Below are 26,027 nucleotides of genomic sequence, written 5' to 3' on the forward strand. Positions count from 1 at the left end.
CAAGGAAAATAATTTCGGCATTAAAATTTCACATAACTAATACGATTTGTATTATTATTATTAATAGAATAAGAATCTCCACATTATATTCCCTATATTATTATTTATCGCATAACAGTCAAATTTCTATAGAAGTAGTCTGTGCACCAAATGATTTGTGATATATAGAACTAAAGATAAAAAGGCAGTCTGGTGCATAAAGTATCTCGTATTAAAGGGACATACTCCAAGGGGTGTGATGTAGACAGTCTATCCTAATGCAAGCATTAGTGGCTGCTTTCACGGCTCGAACCATGACATATAGATCACATAGAGATAATTTTACCGTTGCTTCAAGGCTCCCCTTCATGTATCGAACAAAAGATCCAAAAAAAAATTCTTACATTGCAAATCTCTACGTTACAATCTCTGCATTATTAATCCGTACCAGTGTTTTAAAAGATATTTTCGGGGCGAACCCTAGGGCGAGGCGCACCAAAAATGTCCCGAGGCGATGGTATGAGACTAAAGTCTTAAGAGGCGTACGCCCAGCAATTCGAGTTTTGAGGTGCATTTTTGTAGTGAGGCGTAAGTCCCAAAGACTTTTTCAAATTAAAACAAAATTTACTGAATAAGTCCTTCATATAATACCCAAATTCTCAAAAATCAACTTATAATTACTCAAAAATTTTAAAAAGGAACGGACATATTAAATTTAAAAGTCAAGACCCTTTTTATTGATAGAAGTCCTAATTTATGGTTTTTTCTAATTCTTTATTTTGCCCGCTAGTCTGCTATTATCTCCCAAAAGCAACGAACAATCAAATTTTTTTTAATTTTTTTTTTTGCAAATAAAAAGAGAACTACATTTTCCATCATATCAGCAAGTTCAAATTGCAGGTTAGTCATCCTTTTTGTTCCTCTATGTAGAAAACTTTATTCTTTTCAACCCAAGTTAATTGTGCTTGTAAGTAACGTATAATTGATTGTTTTGACTAGTTTTTGTGGGGATGAAGCACATCTATGTATATTTTTCACATGTTTATAGTTTTCTTCAATTTTATGCAATTTTACCTATTTATAAATATTTATTGTAATTATATTATTTTATAAAATATTAAAAATTAAATACTAATGGGGCTTAATCATGTGCCTCGGAGCTTAAGTCTCGCTGAGGCATATGTAAAACGTTTCGCTTTACGTCCGCACATTTTAAAACATTATTCCGTACATTACTTGTCTCTAAACCGAATTGCGCAAGACTCTGACATATCACAGTAGAAAACGAGTAAAGTGTAAAGAGTTAATTTGAAGACAAATCTTTGACAATAGAAACATTCTGAAAAGATGAGCGTACGAGTGCATGGGCGGCACTTGCTTAATATACAATAGTAATTGTATCCCTTTCTACTTTAATTTAAGGTACTTGTTAGTTGTTACATTAAATTTCAATTTGAAATTTATGATACAATGATTCATAACAATCTTAATTTTATCTCATTGTTTCATAAAGGAATTATTAGTAATTAGTCCGGATTTTAAAAGTTTGCCACCCTTTTAATGAATTTCTAATTCGTCAAATATGTTTCTGTTTTCCTCCATTAAGAAGGCATTTACAAATTAAATTCCTAGTTAGGCGTATGGAGGAAAATGTTATCTTTGAAAAATATTTTCTTGAAAAATAAGCGATGTCTTGCTTATTTTCTCGTGTTTGGTTTGGTAGCAAAAAATATTTTTTGAAAAATATATAATTTAGGCAAACACTACGGGAGACGAAATGGATAAGGGCGAGGGAGGGTGGTAGTGGCAGGGTCTAGTGGCCGGGGTGCGGGTGGGTGGGATGGGGGTGGAGGTGGGAAATAGGGTGGGGAATATTAAAAAAGAGTTTTGGAATATGTTTTCTCTTCCTTTTTGTAGGGAAGTCATTTTCCTCTGATTCAAGGAAAATGAGTTCATGCGAAAAATATTTTCCATTATATTTAAGCCAACCAAACATAAAAAAATTGAAAAATATTTTTCAGATAATAGTTTCCTTCGTACCGAACACACCCTAGAGCTTCAAGCATTTCCAGCCAACCACATATCGAATAGTAGTTTCTAACTGGGAAAACATTTAAAAGAAAAACAAAGTTTACTCTGTTGGAAAAAAAAATAGATAACCTAAATTATCAAGAAATTTTCTTGAATGTCAAAAGGAGAAAAATAAATGCAACATAGCTTCACATGGACGAAAGTCAAAGGCAGATTATTGTATTACAAATCACGCAGCATCAAATATTATTTTTACAGCATTGGATCTCAAAAATCTAAGTAGTAGTAGGACTGTACTTATTGAAGAATTAATGAACCTATTTATGAAAATTAATATTAAGTTTTAAAACTGAATTAAATAATTAGAAGAAAATATTACTTAAAGATTAGTTTTGAGATCTGAGAAGGCTGTGCTTCAGATCCTAAAAAAACTACCAAAGTCAGCAGCTTAATGCTTGTAGAATTAGTAACATGGTTAATGCACTCCAACTTTGGCCTTCGTGCTGCTCACTCTTCCAATTAATGTTTTGCTAGCTTTCAACTTCTTTCTTAAAATTAAAAAAATTCCCACTATACTTCCACCCACGTGAGTACTAATTGCTAGAGTTGTAAAATGTGGGCTTAAATGTGACTACGTAGTCGCTTTTAAGTATGTTGTTTAAAATATATTTTCAGTTTATAATGTATTTAAAGATTAGCTAATTTTCGCTCAAATTTCAGGATATAGTGTCCTAGAGTTCAAACCTCAAAGTTCAAACTTCAGGACATTGTATCCTAAAGTTCAAAAATTGTGTCCAAAAGTTCGAATCTTATGTCCTGAATTTTAAATTAGTAGTTCACAAATTCAGGACGCTTAGTCCTGAATTTTAAATTAGCAGCTCAAAAATTCAGTACTTAGAGTCCTGAATTTTCAAATTTAGGATACTTAGTCCTGAAGTTTGGGTGAATTGGCTAATCTTTAAATACATTGTAAATTGTGGATATATTTTAAGTAACGGGCTTAAACTGGCTATTGCTTCACTTCGCCCTAAAAATCATGTGATTTTTTTTTCATCTGTCGGGTGAGGAGGTGTGTTCTAAGCATATACATATAGATAGGTTTAGTTAAGCGATCATCAGCGGTATAGGTAGCAACTACTATCAATACACCAGTCTAAAGCTGTTCGTAGAGGTAGGTCGTAGAGATCTATGAAGGGCTATCTTTAGCATAAATAGCATGGTTAAATATAAAATAACGTGATGGCCGTAAGAAGATCATAAACAAGATAAGTAGTCTAGAGTGGTTATCTAGATTAGGGTGCATCCAGGGGTGGATTTACATGAAGGTGTATGGGTTCACGCGAACCCATGCTCATGTCCCTAGATTGTGTATAACACTATAATTCTTGTGGTAAAATACTTAATATATTTGGTTGAACCCATGCACTAGACACTACTTTCGTCCATCGGTTGTTGTGTGCCCCCTTGATTGTCCAGGTTAAGGGTTTGATCTCTGTCGTCTAATTTTATCTCCCTTTCTGTTTCCCTTTACATTTTATGTTTACTCTTTTTTCCTTTTCTTTTTTGGTTCATTCTTGAGTTTTAAAATCCCTAAAAAAAAATATCAAAATTCGCATCTTCTCCTTACCCCTCTTTTTGTCTCAATATTTTTATGAACAATGGTCACCCTCTAACCAATGTTTTTTTAATCATTTCTCTCTTCTATATTTTCCTTTGGGTGTTTTTTTTTTAATTTATGAAGTAGCTTTTCTAAAAATAATGGTGCTATTATTGATCACTTTTAAAGTATGAAAATTTATTAAGAACAATCGTGAACTGAATGATATTTTCTTGTAATAATAGTACTAATCATGGTTTGCTCAATAAGTTGTACTGGCAAAATTTTGATGGAGTCAAACCAAACGATGATATAGTGTACCTATATTCTTAAAATTTTGGATACGCCTCTGTCAGCATCATATATAGCATGTGTGTCATGAGTGAGAGAGTGGTCGTAGATCATCTAAGTTTTGATAAGCAAGTTACTTGACTCGAGTTGCTAAAAAGTAACAAATACTTGGTAAAATAGTCTTTGCATACAAGTTAATCAGAACACTACCGTAATTTGAAAAAATAACAGTTGGATCAACGATCTCAGAATGGGCAACTTGGCCATTTGTACGTACGTAATAGAATCGAACAGTACTCCATACAAATTGGACAAAAGAGTTAGTTGGTCTTCTTTTCCCTGCTTAGAAAGCCACCCAATTCCAATCTTGAAACTCAGGATGAAAAATGTTATCAACTGTAAAAACAAAATACTAATAATAACGTTTACAACGCAGGAGTTGAATCTATAAAATGCGTAAACAAGTATAACCATTTACTAACTCAAACTAGTCAATTGTAATCAATTCATTATCCATATCAACGATGTTCTTATCATTGCGCTTGGATAATGGGAAAACTGCAGGAATTTGCTAGAAAAGTTTTAGTGCATAAAAACTGCTTTCTGATTAAGATCCTGGAGGCAAACCAAAAGATAATCCTGTACTATTATGAACAACAATGAATAGCATCAATGATATTTTCTGTCCAGTATGGACAGCATTTAGGATGCAAGATTGGTAATAAAGCAAGAATAAAGGAAAACACATAAATTAAGAGAACAATGGCAACGAGCAGTCATTCAACCTTTCTATAAGATTTTCATTTCTTTCAGATTTTTTTTCCTGCTATTGGTATATGGGAAAATCAATTATTGATCGCTCTGTGAAGCTTTGATCTGTGGTGGATGTGGAAATAATAGCAGAAGTTCCTTCTCCAATTTCAGGCAACATCTTCAAGAAATAACTGTGCCTGCAAAAGAAAGTTATGATATAAGATGGCAGTAGATACTGTGGCCCTTCAGGGATATCTGATAAAATTAAGTAGTGTATAACCATTCATGTTAGTTACAGAGGACACTTACCATCGAGTGTCTGCAGTTAATTCGGGATGAAAAGCAGTAGCAAGTAGATTCCCTTGCTTTACAGCAACAATTACTTTCTTTTGAGATTCAGTTGAATCCTGAAGCATCAAAGAAATCATGCTGAGCTGATAATCTAACAACTGGGGAAAGTAAAAGATTATCACAATAGGGTAACTTATGAACGGTGAACAATACATTTTTAATTCACCAGAACCAATTTATTGTAGTCAATATCCTCTTTTACAACGAGTTACTCTCGGTTCAATCAGAGTTTGTAAACTAATTTTTAGTGTGCTAGCACATTCACAGTTTTCCAACGGCAGAACAGGCTCCCAAGTCTTAACCAACAAGTGCAATCTTTTGACAAACGTAGAAGTGGTAGAAAACAAAAATTCTTTACACATGCACCAAGTTTAGTTACTATTAGGAAAATGAGTCCCACCCCGCAAATATCTTATTCAAGTCTAATTGACAAAGTCTTCCCCAAGTGATCAACTTAAGAATAAAATATTGTTAACATTTTCATGGACATTTGAGGCCCTACTTAAATTTGATGTGTATAGAAAACCCCGGAGAAACAGTATCAGGTACACACAAGACAGTTGTGTGATTTAGTAAAGCAAACTTGGTATTATTCAGCCTGAGAAATCCACAATTAATGTGTACATTTCTCATGTAACAACAAATGTAGAAAAGTGCATAATCAAATAGTTTAGACATACAAGTGCATGATCAAATAGTAAGAAAAAAAAAACAGATTCTCCAATAAAAGATATATGTAGCCTTCTTGTGAAACATAGAAATTGGATGAAGAAGTCTAAATTTCTTTGCAAGATAAGTTGCAGCAGGATGGTGACATCTAGAGACATCCAAAGAGTAATGAACAAGGTTTCCGAAAACTTTATATTATCGTAAGCATTTATAAATTATCCAAGTATCAAATGCAAATGAAGCAAGATCGTGCAAACCCAAACTTTCAATCTAATTTTATTTGCCTTTAACAAAATATTATGACAAGCAACTAAGCGAGTAGGCATATTTCCTAGAGTGTACATGTGATGACCCAAAATGTCATCTTTAAAGTTAATAATTAATTCTGTATTCTAAGACCTCGAAAAGCACTATTTATTATTACTCGACTTGCATGCACAGTCCATAAAATTTTCTGAAAATTTTTTATGTGAAAAATGGATTAAAATGTGAATTAGAGCTTTAAAACTCAACTGAGTTGACTTTGGTCAACATTTTGAGCAAATGGACTCGGATCAACGTTTTGACAGTTTCAGTAGGTCCGTATCGTGATTTGGGACTTGGGCGTATGCCTGGAACCAAATTCCGAGGTCCCTAGCCCGAGATATGGATTTTTGATGAAAACTTAAAGGTTTTAAAAGCTTAAGTCAAATAGTGACCGGATGTCGAATTATGTGCAAATGACCCCGGAATAGAATTTTGATGATTCCAACAGCTCCGTATGGTGATTTTGGACTTAGGAGCGTGATCAGAAGTTTATTTGGAAGTCCATAATGAAAATAGGCTTGAAATGGCTAAAATAGGAATTTAAGTTTGGAAGTTTGACCGGGGAGTTGACTTTTTGATATCGGGGTCGGAATCCAGTTCCAAAAATTTTCATAGCTCCGTTATGTCATTTATGACTTGTGTGCAAAATTTGAGATCAATCGGACTTGATTTGATAGGTTTCGACATCGAATGTAGAAGTTGGAAATTCTTAAGTTTCATTAAGCTTGAATTGGGGTGTGATTTTAGAGTTGTTTGATGTGATTCGAGGTTTCATATAAGTTCGTATGATATTTTAGGACTTGTTGGTGTATTTGGTTGAGGCCCCGAAGGCTTCGGGTGAGTTTCAGATGGTTAACTGATCAAGAATTGAAGTTGGGAGACTGTTGAAGTTGAGTTTGCTGGTTTTTTTGGCTGATCTGGTTTTTCCTTTATCTGTCAAAATCGGGGTCCATGACCGAGGTACATGATCGAGGTCCAGGATCGAAGGCAGCCTGGAAATATTTGTAAGTTATAAAACAAGGGACTTTGTCCCATTTGCCATTTTTAACGAATTGGAGTTTGAGGAGAGGCGATTTTGATATATTTTCAAGGAAAAACATTGAGGTAAGTGATTCTAACTCGGATTTGGTCAATATACACGAATATATCATTGTTTTCACCATTTAATTAATGCTTTGAGATTGAAATTTTGAGAAACATTTAGAAATCTCGTAGAAACGAATTTTTGAGATTTCGGTGTCGATTCAGAGTCGGATTTGAGTGAAACTGGTATGGTTGGACTCGTAATTGAATGGGTTGTCGGATTTTGTGAGTTGTGCCGAATTCCAAGACGTGGGCCCCACGGGCGATTTTTGAGCTAGTTTCGAATTTTATTGAAAAATGTAGTATTTTCTTATGAAATTGATTCTTATGATTTTTGTTGACTGTATCGAATTAATTATGACTAGATTCGAGTCCAACGGAGTCGGAAAATCGAGGAAAAATCATACTAGTTGGTTAAATTGGAGCAAGTCGAGGTAAGTAACTTGTCTAACCTTGTGTGGGGGAAATCTCCCCTAGGATTGGTATTGAAGTGATAAGTTATAATGTGTTGAAAGTCGTGTACACGAGGTGACGAGTGTGTACACGGGCTAAATGTGAAAGATTATGTTTTTAAATTGTGTAGATCACTGTTGCGCATTAATTAAACTATTTTATTCTGATATATTCTTTATCATTGATTTAATGTTTATATTTTAAAGTTGCTTGACCTTTTCCTGCTAATTGTTTTACCTGTTTAGTTGAAACTTGGTTTCTTTTATTCTGTGCATTATTTGAAGCTGATTTTCTTTAAATTAAATATTATTAATATGAAATATTTGACATTTTTAAATTTGGTATTGAAGCAACGTATTAAAGATTTTGAAATATTATTTTGCTGAATTATTTATTCCTGAATATTTTTATAAGATTTTCGTACTCATTGATGATTTATGTTGGCATGAACCGTGAGCTCTTTATTGTGAAAAAATATTGTTGTTGAAGTATTTTGGCAAGTTAAATTATTTGAGCACTTGAGGTGCAAATTGTGATATATTGTGATGTTGATACGCATGCGGTGGTATAAGGTCTGGTATTGAAACGCATGCAGTGAGATAAGGGTGGCTTGATATGCGTGGCTAGTAGGGGGAACTACTAGAAGCCATGCGCTGTGATAAGGATGGTTAAAACGCGGGATGCTATTTCAGGAAAAATGTTTTCTTTAAAATAAATTGTGAAGGCTTAGATAAGGAAATGAGATATTGTGAATTTATTTATGATTTGGGACTACGAGGCGGTACCTCGGGAGTGCCCTTGTTGATATTGATTTATGGCCGCAATTGCCTTTGATTATTTGTTGTGATTTTTTTAAAGTTGAAAGGAATTATGTTTTGATTCCACTAGATATTATTTGCCATTATTTTGTGTAATTAAATGGTGACATGCTAATTGATTCATTTCCATTGTCATTTTATTTTATTATATTGTTAAACATTTTACCATGCAATTATTATTTTTCAGTAGGGTCTGACCTGACCTCGTCACTACTCTACCGAGGTTAGGCTTGGCACTTACTGGGTACCGCTGTGGTGTACTCATACTACGCTTCTGCACATCTTTTTGTGCAGATCCAGGTACTCCTTACCAGCCCCGACATCAGTGAGTTACCTGTACACGGAGATTTCGAGGTATATCTGCCAGCGTCCACAGACTCCGGAGTCCCCTTCTATCATTATTATGTTGCTTCCTTATTTTTCTTTAGACCTTGATATATATATATAGAGATATTGAAGATAAAATTCTTAGAAGCTTGTGACTTATTTCTACCAGGTTTTGGGAGTTGCAAATATTTAAAGTTTCAGATTTCTATTTTTATTCCGCATTGATAGGCTTATCTAGCCTTAGAGATTAGGTGTCATCACGACATCCTACGGAGGGAATTTGGGGTCGTGACAGTACATGACTTAGTGAATGCTAATTCTCACATTTATACTGCAGTTGGAACATTTAATGGAAGAAGGACAAAAGCAAACCTCTTCCTTCTGAATAGCATGATTGGAATTAATAGTTTCAACGGCTGAGAGAGGAATGTCTGCCAGCACTTCAACATCTGGTCCTACATCAAGGATTGCAGGAGCACGGATAAAAACAGCACGAAAACTTGGAGGACCACCTTCTTTAGCTACAATTTGAGGAATAGGAAGTTCTGTCTCAAAGCTTTGAATCTGTTCAATTGAAGTATACGGTAGTTAATAACACAAACCAACTTCAACTCATTCATCAAAATTTAGAGCCCTTTTTCCCTCTAGTTTGTAGCAATAACAACTACAGCTACTTCATCATATACAAAAAAATCCTGGGTTGGCTGATTTAGGATCTTGCAAAAGCTCTTAGTTATCGATAGACCGTCACATATGCCAGTTACCGGTTTGGGGTGGGATTTTGGGGGGGGGGGGGGAACCTTAGGTAGCATATGCCTTTTACTTCATACTAATAAAACAAAAGCATGCTCACAATTCCCTCCCTCCCTCCAGCTAATACAAACATGGTACGAATGCTTGTTTATCTATACAAATGAATTTCCTCCACTATCTATTGAGACCTGGAGGAGGAACCACTCGTTTACCTGGCACTCAAAAAGTTTCGCTGAGCATGCTTACAATTCCATCCCTCCCTCCAACTACATAAAAATGGTATTAATTCTTATTTATCTATACGAATGAATTGCCTACTCCTTGGCTATCTATTGAGACCTGGAGGAGGCACCACTCATTTACCTGGCTCCCAAAAAAGTTTCGGTGGACGGTACAATCGAGGCCTCCAATCAGTTCCTGTCCTCCAGTTTTCTGCCCTGAGAAGAGAAGCCAAAAAATGTGACATGAGATCTTTTTCCCGCAACATGATAAAGAGCGTTAAGAGGGTATTGAAAAAGAATTTCTGATTACCAATCCACACAAAATGAGCTTTATATTATTTTGGCTGAGTGGAGAGGGTGCACATACTCTACAAGTGATTAGAATAACGAAGCAAAATAAATATTAAAAAAGGGACCACAATTTCTCAAAATTTGTGAAACTCAAAGGTGCCTTAGATTAAATTGCTTAATGTTAATGATATCTGGATAAGGCAATGCTTTATTCCTTTATGCATAAAATAGAAAGCTTTTCAAATGCTGCTCTCTATTGAGTCTAGCAATGAAAGAGAACACATAGTAAGGAGGTCTTATTAGACTGCAACAACTGAGCAGTAAAATCCTAGAAAAGTTCTAAGAGGGTAAATTATTTCCTGATACTTTCCTTCTCAGTGTAAATTAGGTTCAAAATGATACTCCCTTCATATTGACTTTATAGGGTGTTCAAAAGGCTAATTTAAGATTTGAACAGTTAAATGAATTTGAATTCTTGAAAGTTGCAGAAGTGGTTTAAAATACTAATATACGAAAGAACAAATAAAAGCAGCAGCCAACCCAAAAAAATGGATGACACGGAAGACATTTCACAACAAGGATTAGACATACGGATTATTTAAATATATGAATACATGACAGCAACAATTAGATAGCTAATTTTCAATGTGAATAAGCACAAATGATGCGAGAATATAAGAGTATGTGATGAATACAATAGGTAATATGCATAATTAGCATACCAACAGATCATGAGGTAACAAAAGACAGCTAATATGTTAACCACAGCAAGCAGCAAATCATTAACATGCTGAGATAGTGAACTCACATGAGAATGATCTTCCCTGGGGTATCTATCAACATAGTTCGAATGGTAGAACAAGGGAAGGTCAAGGCGTTCCTCTTGTTACTCTTTCCATGGCAAAGTCAGCATCTTAGTCCAAAGAGCAAGGATTTCTTCCCCTGCATCTATTGTTATTGATGTGTCCACTCCTTTTCTTTTTTTGGTCAAGACAATCCTCATTGACAGTCTGTTTTTTTGGGGGGGGATGTATCCACTCCTATAGACTCACTTTGGGTAAGAGTAAGATCAGTAGCCGATATCTCACATTTGGCTCCACAGAAGGATCCTTAGAAGACAAAACTCTTGTTTCTTTATAGCCGTGGTATCCGGACCAGCCTGCGTTCACCTCGACTAATTCCACAGGGTACCTACTACACCAGTATAGGTACCGGATAACTCTACCCACCAAGACTTGGATAGATGGGAAAAAATCTCCAAGTGTTTTTGCCTCCGCTATACAATCCATATCGACTTAGCTTATCCGATGAGGCACTTACATGCGAAAAAAATGAGGACCAACGAAGTTCATTGCATGTATGAAATTACACATGGATGGACTAGATTATAATGATTTGCCGCCTACGCAAGGGTCCAATGAGCAAGTATCCAGTAGCTTTTTCCTTCAACAACTACGGCCCGATCCTAAGCTAGTTGAATTCGGTTGTATCATGTATGGATCCTCATCCTCCACGTCGCTTCATTCAGAACAGTCTCAATCCAATAGTTAAACTTTTAGGTTCTCTAACACTAGAAATTTTCCCACATTTTCTACTGGCATACATATCTCTACAAGCTTAATAGACTCCTAGATGAACGTTGGACCTAAAATAACGTACTGACATTACTAAACCATAATCCCAAAATTGGTATCGCCTATGGCTATATGGATATTTTTCTTCCATTGTGCACTATTTTTTGTTGAGTCTACATGGATGTCAAGAGGTTTTAAGTCTTTCAAGACAACTTCCTTCCATGTAATTTTATGTCTATAACGACTCCTTTTAACACCTTGAATCACCGTGGTTTCAATTACAGAACCTCAGTAGCTTTTGTGTTCCAGACAATAAAAGAAAAAGTTTTGTGCTTTATGGTGAAACACCTTTTTGTGAATTGATGTGAATAGTTACTATTTCAGTAGTGAATATCAAAAGAATGAGTCACTATCTTTCTTCTTTGTGTGGAGAATCTAGTTAAGAGACGGTTGAATCCTGGAAAGTCTATCAGAACTGCTGAGAATTATATGCCCCCCTATATTAGAATATTTTTCCCATACTAATATAATTTGTATCAAGCTACACCAAAAGAGTGACATGATAGTCTGTCATTCAATACATTTCAGATTCATTTTTAAAGAAAAATTATATACTATTCTCAACTTTAGAGATATTTAATAAAGTTTAAAATTTCTGTTCAATCTTCAATACCATCTCGTAGTCAAAATAGGATGCTTATCTTATGAATTTCTCACGGTGGAAAGCCAAAGGGTGGTTGAAAGGCTGTCAATCGAGTAGGACTTTGCTGATGAATGAGTTAACCAGATCAACTAGCTTTCATGTGATATTATAACAAAGAATAGCACTAATATAGATCTTTAAAGAGGAGAGAAAAATATCCTCGACTAAAAAGCTTTGTTTACTCATACCGTTAATGTAATTCCTATGGTTTTTGAGCATATGTCAATTTCAAACCTACAGATGCAAATGGCTAATATATAGACCATGAAATAATTTTTTTTTAAATAACGACCCCTTGGCATTATGAGATTAAATCAAGAAGACAAGCAACTTAACAGCTTGCAAAAATTGCCCTACAATGTACATCAAGATATGGAGTTGAACACGCACCAGTTGCTTTATTTGCCAAGAAAATGAGGCCTGCACATGTCCCCCATACTGGCTTCCCCAATTGAACAAACTCGCGCAAAGCAGGGAACTGCAATTAGAGACACGATTAAACTAACATGGAGAAAAATTATACCAAGCTCAATAATTTATACCAATTGGTACAATTATGCACTTATACATCCAAAGATACACTAAGATACCCCAACAAACAATGCAACAACAAACAACTAATAAAATCACAATTTATTCTGTACTGACAGTAGGAACAAGTGTTCTTTTGATAAGGACACGAGGAACAAATATCAGTAATTAACAAACAAAGCCACACTATAAGTAGGTTCAAACACAAATGCAATCCTTTTATTTTACCTTTGTTGAATAAACAACATAAAATTAGTAAAATTCAACCTTTTGTACTCAATACTTCTCAAAATGCTCCAAAATCAAATTCAACAATAATAATTCCTTAGTTTGTCAAGGTTTCATTCAATCCTTCTGCTATTCCCCAATCTCGAACTAGCTGGTGCATGTGATGCGAATTCTCTAAAACTAAAATTTCCCTAAATCTCACCTCTTTTCCCTAAAGAGCCAAAAGATTCTCCATTCCTATGCTGGAGCTTGAAACTACTAGTTAAGGGTGCAAGGAATCGAACAATTCCACCACACCAGGGGCGGAGTACCAGTAACTTTGGTCCAAACTTTGTATTTTTCGTAAGACATTTATTTAATAGGCACAAATGATTAATTTAGAACCCAATTACTTAAAAAGTGCTAAAATACTGAACCCATAAGTGTCAAAATCTGGCTCCGGCTCCACACCACTTTGTCGTCCCTAAATATCACTCTTATTACTACACCAACTTACAATTCTCAACTATGCCGCCCAATTAACCATGGTTCAATAAACACCCAGACAAAACAACGAGACATGTCTTTCACCTATTAATACCAATGTATGACGATGCCAATGCGTTGTCAATAAAAAGAAACTATCACAGACACACACACACACAGAGACAGAGAGAGAGAGAGAGAGAGAGATGCCAGATTGTGGAGCTCGGCCAGCTTAGCCATGGTAGTGCTCTCACCACCAGGGATGATAAGGGAGCTGACATTCTGCAACTGTTCTGGTTTCCTCACCTCCACCCCTTTCACTCCCAATCTTTTCAATGCTACACAAAGAGCAACACGTAAATAAAGTCAGTAACTTTTGCTAAGAAAAACAAACAATCATACAAAATTAACCACAAGGAAAATGAGTTACAGAGAAATGAAACCTGCGATGTGTTCGTTGAAAGATCCCTGTAAAGCAAGAACACCCACAACCATTTTTACAAAAGAGTGGCGGCTGGGGAGATTTTGGGGTAAGGGAGAAAAGGATGGGAGTGTTAACAAGAATGACAACAGTCGTGTCCTGCTTTGCTTCGCTGATATTATATCAAAATTGGGAACATAAAGATATCAGATTCTAATTGACTCCTAAAACGTCAGCATTGCACTTACTCTTATTTCTGTTGGCGGGCAGGAGGCGGCCACCTCTGTTCACTTTTTTAATATCGAGACATTTTATTTTTATTTTTTATATGAAATTCTTGGAGTACTTGAATCACTTTTTTTTAATAAATAATTTAGTAATCGAAAATTCAGTAATTTCATCTTCTTCTTTTTTTTTTTTTTTTTTTTTAGAATCTGGAAATTTTATTAGGACATACTAAAATCGAATTTCACTAACTTCTACTAAAAATATGTGTAACGACCCGACCACTCATTTTGAGCTCTAGCGCGTCAATCTGCGGTTTGAGGCCTTGAGTAGCACTTCAGGTATTATGACTTATACGTGTGGTCGGAATTGAATTTCAGGAAGTTCGGAGTTGATTTGGAAAGAAAATTCTAAATTCGAAAGTTTTAAGTTAGAAGGGTTAACTAAGGTTTGACTTTTGAGTAAACGACATCGGAATAGGGATCTGAAGGTTCCAATAGGTTCGTATCGTGATTTGTGACCTGTGCGTAAAGTTTGGCGTCATTCCGGAATGCTTAAGTGTAATTCGAACGCGTTCGACGAAGTTTGAAGGTTGAAAAGTTGGAAGAAAGGTTTTTGGCCGTTGATTCAAAATTTTGATGTTGTTTGACGTGATTTGAGGCTTCGACTAAGTTTGTATCGCGTTTTGGGATGTGTTTGTACGTTTGGATGGGGTCCCGAGAGCCTCGGGTTTGAAACAGATTGGAATTCGGATTTGAGGAGATGATGTCGATGCTGAAGACTAGTGTAATCGCACCTGCAGAAGGAGTGGCCGCAGGTGCGGTCACGCAGGTGCGTATGGGGTCGTCGCATGTATGATTTTCGTGAAGAAGATCTGGGGACACAGTTGCGGGAGAAATTCCACACCTGCGAAGTTGCAGCGAAGAAGGGGTCGCAGAAGCGGTGCTGGGTTAGAGGTTGTGGTTGCGCAGGTGCGGGTTGTTGGTCGCAGAAGCGGGAAGGGGCCTTAGGCTAAAGGAGCGCAGAACCGCAATGATGGCTCGCACCTGCGTTTGCACAGAAGCGGACATTCTGCCGCAGGTGCGATGGAGCAGCCGGGCAGTGCACTTCGCAGAAGCGAGCTTTTCCTCGCAAAAGTGAGATCGCATGTGCGATAAATTCGTCCGTAGGTGCGAAAGTCGTTGGGCAGTGATGTGTTTCTAATCCGAGACTTAGCCCATTTCTCTCACATTTTCATTTGGTTGGGTGATTTTTGGAGCTATTGGAGTGGAGAACTTCATCATCTATTGTGAGGTAAGTTATTCCCACCTATTATAAGTTAAATACATTGATTCTATAAGGATTTAAACATGGAAATTAGTAAATATTTGGGATTTTGGTGGAAAACCTAAAAATTGGTATTTTTGGATTGTGACCACGAAATTGGACATGAAATTTGAAATAAATCATATATTTGAGTTCATGGCGTCATGGGTAAAGTTTATCTTCGAAGATTTTCAAAATTCGGGCACGTGGGCTCGAGGGTTGACTTTTCGAGCGGAGTTGGGAATTACTATAAATTGATTAATTATAAGTATTGGAGTATATTTTGATTGATTTGCACATTGTTTGACTAGTTTTGGGTCATTTGGCTTTGAGTTGAAGAATTTGAGAGGCATTAGAGCCAGTTATGGAACTTCAAAGCGAGGTAAGTCTCCTATCTAACTCTGTGAGGGGGAAACTACTCCCTAGGTGATGTAATTTGTTATGTGCTATTAGTTGTGGGTGCTACGTACGCACGAGGTGACGAGAGTCCGTATGTAGCTAAAGCATGTTTATGTCCGAGTATATATTAGGCCGAGCCTTATTACCTTGAGTTGTTGGCAAGTTATTTGAGAAACGGTAAAGGTTATACTCACCTTGTGTTCATATACTGTATCGTAAGCTCGTGTCTCGTAATTCGATAATTCCTTTCCTTTCTTGTGAAGCGAGTCGAACGCCTCGACGGGATTATGTACCACACTCTCATGGGGGCGGGCCGTTTGCCTCGGTAGTATAATAGATGCATCTAGGGTTCATACCGCTCGACCCTCGGCATTGTACACGTTATGATGGGATCGGGCCGATCGTCTCGGCAGTATCATACTCCTTCTGAGATCTCGCCGTATGACCTCGGCATAATCGTGCGTTATATCGCTAGCAGCCCGAATATTCGCGAGATTTTTCTTCCACTGATGCCTTGCATTTTATATGAAAATTTTTATCCGTTTGTTATTGGCACTTGATATTTCCGAGCTGTTGAGATAGAATACGAGATTGAGAGATTGATATCGTTAAAAGAAATTTTGGAAGATTGTGTTAGTTACAGATTTACCTCACTATTATTTTTGTACTCTTATCTATTTATGATTTACTATATTGATTTATTGGACTACTAGTAAGTGTCAATGTCGACCCCTCGTCACTACTTCTCCGAGGTTAGGCTAGATACTTACTGGGTACGCGTTGATTTATGTACACATGCTGCACTTCTGCACTAAATTTGCAGGATCTGATAGGTTCATTTAATGATCATCTTGGCGCATAGGCGCAGCTGTTGAGGAGACACCAGGCTATGCATCATAGTCCATAGAGTCTCCATCGTCCTATTTATTTTTTTCTGTCTTATTTACATTCTAGACAGAGATTGTATTATTATTGTACTCCTTAATAAATGCTCATGCACTTGTGACACTGAATTTTGGGGGTACCTACTGGGTGTTCATTATTGTAGTTCGCGTAATTATTATCATTTTACATTGTAATTTATACCTTATACGGAAACTAGAAAATAAAATCACGGATTTTCTATGAGTAATAGATTTTACACTACTTATTCAATGGGATTCATGATTTCGAAAATAATAAAATGAGCAACTAAGTTGATTAATCGCCGTTGGCTTCTCTGACGGCGACGTTAGGCGCCATCACGACCTATAGTGGATTTTGGGTCGTGACAGCTTGGTATCAGAGCTCTAGGTTCACTTGGGTCTCAGGAGTCATGAGCAAATCTAGTAGAGTCTTGCGGATCGGTACGGAGACATCTGTACTTATCTTCGAGAGGCTACAGGGCTGTTAGGAGTACTCTCCTTCTTGATTCCTCATTGTGCGATTTGATTCCTTTGAGGCTTATGCCTTTATTTTCTTCCTACTCAATCTTATGCGGTGGGGGTGCTTGTTATCAATTGGTCATCGATGAGTTGTGGTGGTACTGTAGTCGTGGTGCAGGATATTTTTTCCTGCATATTCGAGCGGGCTATTATCGTCACCTTGCGGAATAGTGTTCTGTCGTTTCAGGCCAGTATCTGTATTTCCTATGGTTTCGAGGCTATGTACGGATTATTATGAGGTTCATGCATTGTTATCGCAAAGTGTTGGTAATGGTAGGGTGGTTGTTTATGTGTCGAGGCAGTGAATGACTTGAAAGAAAGGTTTCTCAGTGCACGATTTAGAGGTTACACATTTAAATCCAGCGGATGAAAGGCAATCAGACTATGGATGTTCAGGCTATGGGTAATTGAGTAATGTCACGACCCAAACTCCCTTCATATAACGTCGTGATGGCACCTAGTCTCTACGACTAGGTAAGCCTAACAAATTACGGGAAATAAACAAACGAAAGTAAAACTTGGCCACTAACAACAGTGGATAACTGAATAACTAGTAACAATGTCGCTTTGCATGTACAATAACCAATACTCTATAAATACACAATTTTTCCAAAACCTGGAACATCATAAGTCACAAGCTACATAAGAAAATTAACATCTCTATACACCAGAGTCTAATAAAAGGAATACAGAAAGTGTTTGACATAGGGGAGAATAGAGGGGGACTCCTATATTTGCAAACGCGACAGATGTACCTTGAAGTCTCCGTACACCAACAAGCACTCTCAGCTAATAGCGGGGCTGATCAGAAGTACCTGGATCCGCACACAAAAAATGTGTAGAAGAGTAGCATGAGTACACTACGACGGTACCCAGTAAGTGCCAAGCCTAACTTCGGTCGAGTAATGACGAGGCCAAGTCAGGCCCACTGGTAAATAATAAATAAGGCAGGAGAATGTATACAGTATAATAAGAGACTAGAATTTAACAAAAAGAAACACAGCAAGGCAACAATACAACACACAGGGGTAGATAGCAGGGGATCTCCCGAGATACCATCTCATAGTCCCAAAATAAATATGCAGGGAGAACTCCTGAGGTACCGCCTCGTAGTCTCAAAAGTAAATATACAGGGAGAACTCCCGAGGTACTGCCTCGTAGTCTAAAAAGTAAATATACAGGGAGAACTCCCAAGGTACCGCCTCATAGTCTCAAAAGTAAATGTGTAGGGAGAACTCCCGAGGAACCGCCTTGTAGTCTCAAAAGTAAATATACAACTCAAACCGATAAATACAACAGTTAACAATAAGATTTCTACAGTTATACTGATAATGAACAAGGAAAAATAGGAAATTAACTAGGCATGCTTCACAGAGTTCAAATAAGCAGTTAAAGCACATAAACATGCGATATTAGACTAAGCAGGATAACTACACATACTGGAATAGCTCAATTAAGAATGAAAACAAACTAATACTCATTTAAACGGTATAACTCAAATAAAAGGGAAAATAGGTTGCTACTCAGTAAAATAAATCCGGTTTTACAACAAATAGCCCGTGTACGTACTCGTCACCTCACGTACACATCGCTCACATATCACAACAGTACCAAATCCTAAGGAGATTTCCCCCACACAAGGTTAGGCAAGCCACTTACCTTGAACCAAGCTCAATCAATTAGTAACAATGCCTTTTTCACGAATATCCGACTCCGAATGGCCCAAATCTAGCCAAAATCAATTACATACCATAAATACAACTATAAGAAACTAATCTAATTAACAAAATCAAAGGTAAAGCAAGAAATTAGAAAATCGCCCCAAAAAGTCGACCCGTGCCCACGTCTCGGAATCGGGTAAAAGTCACAAAATATGAACACACATTCACTCACGAGTTCACTCGTACCAAAATTATCCAAATCCGATATCAAAATCTCAATCAAAATCCAAAACCTTAGTTGAAGAACTTCTTCCCATTTTCCCCAAATTTTTCACCCAAATCCGAAATTTAAAGATGAAATTAGTGATAGATTAGTAAAATATAACCATAAATGGGTTAAGAATCGTTATCCAAAAGCTTCCTCTGAAAACCTCCCAAATTATCGCCCAAATCCGAGCTCTCAATGTCCCAAAATTGAAAATGATAGAACCCTCGAACTTGGCCTTTTCTGCCTAGCGATTTTGCATCTGCGGGCCTATAATCGCACCTGCGAAAAATCCATCGCAGGTGCGGACTTAACTTAAGTCCCCTGGGTTCGCATCTGCGAGAGAAGTGCCTCACCTGCGGATGCGCTCCTGCGACCAAGGAACTGCACCTGCGACCCTTACCGTTCCTGCGCACAGACTAACCGCAGAAGCGAGGCCACTTCTGCGCAATTACCTCTGCACCTGCGAACCCAGCTTGGGCTGCCAAATCCCGCATCTGTGCTCCTTCGCAGGTACGAAAACACCAGAAACCAGAAACTTCAGCAAATACACAAGTCCGATTTTTGATCCGTTAAGCATCCGAAATACACTCGAGGCCCCCGGGACCCCAACCAAATATACTAACAAGTCCTAAAACATCAAACGAACTTAGTCGAGCCCTCAAATCACATCAAACAATGCTAAAAATACGAATCACCCTCCGATTCAAACTTAATAAACTTTGAAACTTCAAACTTCTACAACCGATGCCGAAATCTATCAAATCGAGTCCGATTGACCTCAAATTTTGCACACAAGTCATAATTGACATTACTGACTTACTCCAACTTCCAAAATCAGAATCCGACCCTGATATCAAAAAGTCCACTACTTGTCAAAATCTCTAAAAATTCGACTTTCGCCAATTCAAGCTTAAATCAACTACGGACCTCCAATTCACAGTCCTGACTCCTAAGTCCAGAATCACCCAACGGAGCTAACGGAACCTACAAAAATCTATTCCGGAGTCGTCTTCACATAGTTCCAACTACAGTAAAAAAATCTTAAGACTTAAGCTTCCGTTTAGGGACTAAGTGTCCCAAAACACTTCGAAAACATAACCAAAGCCTCCCGACAAGTCACATAAGCAAAAAAAGATACGGGGAAAGCAGTAAACATGGGATCGGGGCTATAACTCTCAAAACGACCGACCGGGTCGTTACATTCTCCCATCTTAAAACAATCATTCGTCCTCGAATGAGCATAGAGACATACCTACAGTGGTGAAAAGATGAGGATCACGACTGCGCATATCATGCTCGGTCTCCCAAGTCGCCTCCTCGTCCGGCTGACACCTCCACTGAACCTTCACTGTAGCTATATTCTTTGACCTCAACTTTCGGACCTGCCTGTCCAAAATCGCCACTGGCTACTCAACATAAGATAACTCCTTGTCCAACTGGACTAAGCTGAAATCCAACACATGAGTCGGATTACCGTGATACTTCTGGAGCATAGAAATATGGAATACCGAATGAACTTCTGCTAGACTGGGTGGTAAGGCAAGCTCATAAGAAACCTCCCCAACATGCCGCAACACCTCAAAGGGACCAATGAACCTTGGGCTCCGCTTGCCCTTCTTCCCGAACCTCATAATGCCTTTCATAGGTGAAACCCGGAGCAAGACCCGCTCTCCAACCATGAATGCAACATCGTGAACCTTCTGATCCGTATAACTCTTCTATTTGGACTGGGTTGTGCGAAGTCGATCCCGAATCACCTTCACCTTATCGAGTGCATCCTGAACCAAGGCTGTACCCAATAATCTAGCCTCGCCCGGCTCGAACCAACCCACTGAAGATCGACACTGCCTACCATATAGAGCCTCATACGGTTCCATCTGGATGCTCAACTGATAACTGTTGTCGTAGGCATTCTCCGCAAGTGGCAAGAACCGATCCCAAGAATCTCCAAAATCTATCACACACACACGGAGCATATCCTCTAATATATGAATAGTATGCTCGGACTGTCCGTCCGTCTGAGGGTGAAATGCTCTGCTCAGCTCCACTCGAGTACCCAACACATGTTGTATGCCCCTCCAGAACTGTGATGTAAATTGTGTACCCCGATCAGAGATGATAGATACCGGTATGCCATGAGGCCTAACGATCTCGCGGATATAAATTCGAGCTAGCTCCTCGGAAGAATAGGTAGTCATCATAGGAAGGAAATGAGCTGACTTGGTCAGCCTATCCACAATCACCCAAACTGCATCAAACCTCTGCTGAGTCCGTGGGAGTCCAACAACGAAATCTATAGTGATCCGCTCCCATTTTCACTGCGGAATATCTAACTTATGAAGCAACCCACCTGGCCGCTGATGCCCATACTTCACCTGCTGACAATTTAGACACCGAGCTACATACTCTACTATGTCCTTCTTTATCCTACTCCACCAGTAATGCTGCCTCAAGTCCTGGTATATCTTCACGGCACCCGGATGAATGGAGTACCACGAGCTGTGAGCCTCTTGGAGAATCGATTCACATAAACCATCTACATTAGGCACACATAGCCTGCCCTGCATCCTCAATGCACCATCATCCCCAATAGTGACCTCCTTAGCATCACCGTGCTAGATCGTATCCTTAAGGACAAGCAGATGGGGGTCATTATACTGGCGTTCCCTAATACGATCATAAAGAGAAGACCGAGAGACCACACAAGCCAATACTCGACTCAGCTAAGAAATATCTAATCTAACAAACTGGCTGGCTAAGGCTTGAGCATCCAACGCCAATGGCCTTTCTGCTACTGGTAGATATGCTAAACTCTCCAAACTCTCTGCCCGATGACTAAAAGCATCAGCCACCACATTGGCCTTCCCCGGATAGTACAAAATGGTGTTATCATAATCCTTAAGCAGCTCCAACTACCTCCGCTGACGCAAGTTAAGATCCTTTTATTTGAATAGATGCTGCAAACTCCGGTGATCAGTGTAGATCTCACAAGGGACACCGTACAAATAGTGCCGCCAAATCTTCAAGGCATGAACAATAGCTGCTAAATCAAGGTCGTAGATAGGATAGTTCTTTTCATGCACCTTTAGTTGTCTGGATGCATAGGCAATCACCCTACCGTCCTACATCAACACCGCACCGAGACCAATCCGCGACGCATCACAATATACAGTATAAGACCCCGAACCTGTAGGCAATACCAATACTAGGGCTGTAGTCAAAGCTGTCTTGGGCTTCTGGAAGCTCTCCTCACACTCCTCTGTCCACCTGAACGGAGCACCCTTCTGGGTCAGCCTGGTCATAGGTGCTGCAATAGATGAGAAAACCTCTATAAAACGACGGTAATACCCCGCCAAACCAAGAAAACTCTGGATCTCCATAGCTGATGATGGTCTAGGACAACTCTACACTGTTTCCACCTTCTTCGGATCTACATTGATCCCATCACTCGATACTATATGACCCAAGAATGCCACTGAGTCTAGCCAAAACTCACACTTTGAAAATTTTGCATATAACTTCTTTTCTCTCAAGGTCTAAAGCACAGTCCTCAGGTGTTGCTCATGATCCTCCCGAGTCCGGGAGTACAGCAGAATGTCGTCAATAAACACGATGATGAAAGAGTCAAGATAGGGCCGAAACACACTGTGCATCAAGTGCATAAAAGTTGCTGGGGCATTGGTCAGCCCAAAAGACATCACAAGGAAATCGTAATGACCATACCGAGTCCTGAAAGTAGTCTTCAGGATATCTGGCTCCCGAATCTTCAATTGATGATAACCGGAATGTAAATCAATCTTGGAAAACACCCTGGCACCCTGCAACTGATCAAATAAATCACCAATACGAGGCAATGGATACCTGTTCTTCACTGTAACTTTGTTCAGCTAGAGATAATCAATGCACATACGCATAGAACCATCCTTCTTCTTCACAAACAAGACGGGAGCACCCCAAGGTGACACACTAGGCCAAATGAAGCCCTTATCAAGCAACTCCTGTAACTGCTCCTTTAACTCCTTCAACTCAGGAGGAGCCATACGATATGGAGGAATAGAGATGGGTTGAGTGGCAATAAATCAATGCCAAAATCAATATCTCTGTCGGGCGGCATGCCCGGAAGATCGGCTGGAAACAAATATGGAAAGTCCCTCACTACTGGGACTGACTCAACTGTAGGGGCATCAATATGACATCTCTCACATAAGCTAGATACGCGTCACACTCCTTCTCAACCATTCGTTGAGCTTTAAGAAATGAAATAACTTTGCTGGGAGTATACTCTTAGGTACCTCTTCACTCTAATCGTGGTAAACCTAGCATAGCCAGCGTCACGGTCTTTGCGTGACAATCAAGAATAGCATAATGGGGCGACAACCAGTCTATGCCCAAGATAACATCAAAGTCTACTATACTGAGCAATAATAAATCGGCTCTGGTCTCAAAACCACTAAGAGTAATCAAACATAATCGATACACGCGGTCCACAATAAGAGAATCTCCCACAGGAGTAGACATATAAACAGGGAAACTCAAGAAATCCCGAGATACGCCCAAATACGGGGAAAAATAAGAGGACACATAGGAATATGTAGATCCTAGATCAAATAAGACTGACGCGTCTCTATGAGAGACAGAAACAATGCTTGTAATGACAGAGTCGGAAGCAATTGCCTCTTTACGAGTCGGAAGAGCATAATATTTGGCCTGGCCTCCTCCTATAGGGCGACCTCTACCTCCCCGACCTCCACCTCGAGCTGACTGAGCAGGTGGGGTGGTAGCTGGTGCTGGAATCTTAGCCTGAAGACCCGGTGGAGCACGTGGTGGCTGCTAAGTCTGTGGAGGTGTACCTCTCCTAAGTCCGGGGTAATCCCTCACCATATGGCGAGTGTCGTTACACTCAAAATAAGCTCTCGGAGGGCGTGGCTGTTGTGACTGGCTCGGGCTAGGTCTGCTGGACTGGCCGCTAAAAGCACCCCGTGCAGGAAGCACACTAGACACTGGAGGTGTATAATAAGGCTCCTAAGGCCTAGAAGGGACCGGGATACCACTGGCGGTTAGAAAAGCTGAATGAACGAGGCGACTCCCATAGCCCCTACCATGGCAAACTGCAGCTGGGGCGCGAGTACCACTATAAGTGCCAAACTCTCTGGACCTCTTGACCTCCCTCTCCTCTCTATCCCGCGTGAGCATGCCCTCCAATCTCCTAGCAGTACTCACAACCTGCTGGTAAGAAGTATCCATCTCCAGCTCCCTGACCATACTAATCCTGATATTGGGGTGGAGTCCCTCAATAAACCGATGAACCCTCTATCGAACTGTGGCAACCAAGGCCGGTGCATGTCCGGCCAAATCACTAAAACGAACTGCATACTCTGACACAGTCATAGCACCTTGGCGTAGCTCCTCAAACTTCGCGCGTCATGCGTCCCTGAGGCTCTGAGGGATATACTCTCTCAAAAATATGTCCGGGAACTAAGTCCATGTAAGTGAAGCTGCCTCAGCCGGACTACTCAACTCATAAGCACGCCACCACTGATAGGATGCTCCTCTAAGCTGGAATGAAGTTAAGGAAACCCCACACAACTCTGCTACACCCATAGTATGGAGAATACGGTGACACTCTTCCAGAAAACCCTGGGCATCCTCTAACGCTAATCCACTGAAGGTAGGAGGGTGGTACTTCTTGTACCTCTCAAGTTTAAGCTACTCCGCCTTAGAAACTGCTACCCTAACCTCGGGCTGAGCTGGAGCTACTGGTTGCATCGGAAAAATCTCCGTAATCTGGTCGATTTGAACCCACTGCTCAAGGGTACGGGCTGCAGGAGCTTGTGCTCCTCCCCCGGCCTGAGATGTGGCAGGAGCAAGTGGAATCAATCCAGCCTGAGCTAAGGTGCAGAAACTGGGCTAGAGTCTCCTGGAGGGCTGGTGCAGCAACAGGTATCTCAGGTGTCTGCCCTCCAGTTGGAGCTACTGGGGGCTCCTCTGTAGCAGCCCGTGCAGGTGCTCTGGATGCACCGCGTGGACGTCCTCGGCCTCTACCTCGGCCCCGGCCTCTACCTCGGCCTCGGCATCTCGCGGCTCTAGCAGGGGGCGTAGGTGTTTGGTCATCAGATCCTCCTGTACGGGTCCTCACCATCTGTGATAAAGAATAGAATACAGAAGCTTAGAATTTTGAAGTCAACAATTTTGCACGACAAGGAATCAAAGAAGTGTAATATTTTTTTCCTTATAGTTCTATAGCCTCCCGAAGATAAGTACAAACGTCTTCATACCGATCCTCGAGACTCTAATAAATCGGCTTGTGACTCACGACTTGTCATGACCCAAACTCCCTCTGTATAACGTCGTGACGGCACCTAGTCTCTACGACTAGGTAAGCCTAATAAATTGCGGCAAATAAATAAACTAAAGTAAAACGTGGAAACTAACAACAGTTGATAACTGAATAACTAATAAGAATGCCGCTCGGCATGTACAATAACCAATACTCTATAAATACACAATCTTCCCAAAACCCGGAACATCATAAGTCACAAGCTACAGAAGGAAATTAGCATCTCTATACACCAAAGTCTAATAAAAGGAATACAGGAAGTGTTTGACGTAGGGGAGAATAGAGGGGGACTCCTAGTACCTTGAAGTCTCCGTACAACAACAAGCACTCTCAGCTAATAGCGGAGCTAATAAGAAGTACCTGGATCCGCACACAAAAAATATGTGCAGAAGAGTAGCATGAGTACACCACGACGGTACCCAGTAAGTGTCAAGCCTAACCTCGGTCGAGTAGTAACGAGATCAGGTCAGGCCCACTGGTAAATAATAAATAAGGCAGGAGAATATATACAGTATAATAAGAGACTAGAATTTAACAAAAGGAAGCACAACAAGGAAACAATA

The 26,027-nt window shown here is 39.4% G+C and overlaps 1 protein-coding gene across 1 annotated transcript; it reads right to left on the bottom strand.

The window, feature by feature from the left end:
- Positions 1-4,724: 4,724 nt before the first annotated feature.
- LOC107760531 (probable pyridoxal 5'-phosphate synthase subunit PDX2) lies at positions 4,725-13,919 on the bottom strand. The gene is given in 7 exon segments (NM_001324687.1): positions 4,725-4,848; positions 4,961-5,058; positions 9,031-9,222; positions 9,775-9,848; positions 12,591-12,678; positions 13,635-13,762; positions 13,868-13,919. Coding segments are annotated over 7 exon segments (756 nt in total).
- Between the last annotated feature and the right edge of the window lie 12,108 nt (positions 13,920-26,027).

Source organism: Nicotiana tabacum, chromosome 9 (genome assembly GCF_000715075.1).
Source record: "Nicotiana tabacum cultivar K326 chromosome 9, ASM71507v2, whole genome shotgun sequence".
In the NCBI taxonomy this organism is placed as follows: Eukaryota; Viridiplantae; Streptophyta; class Magnoliopsida; order Solanales; family Solanaceae; genus Nicotiana; species Nicotiana tabacum.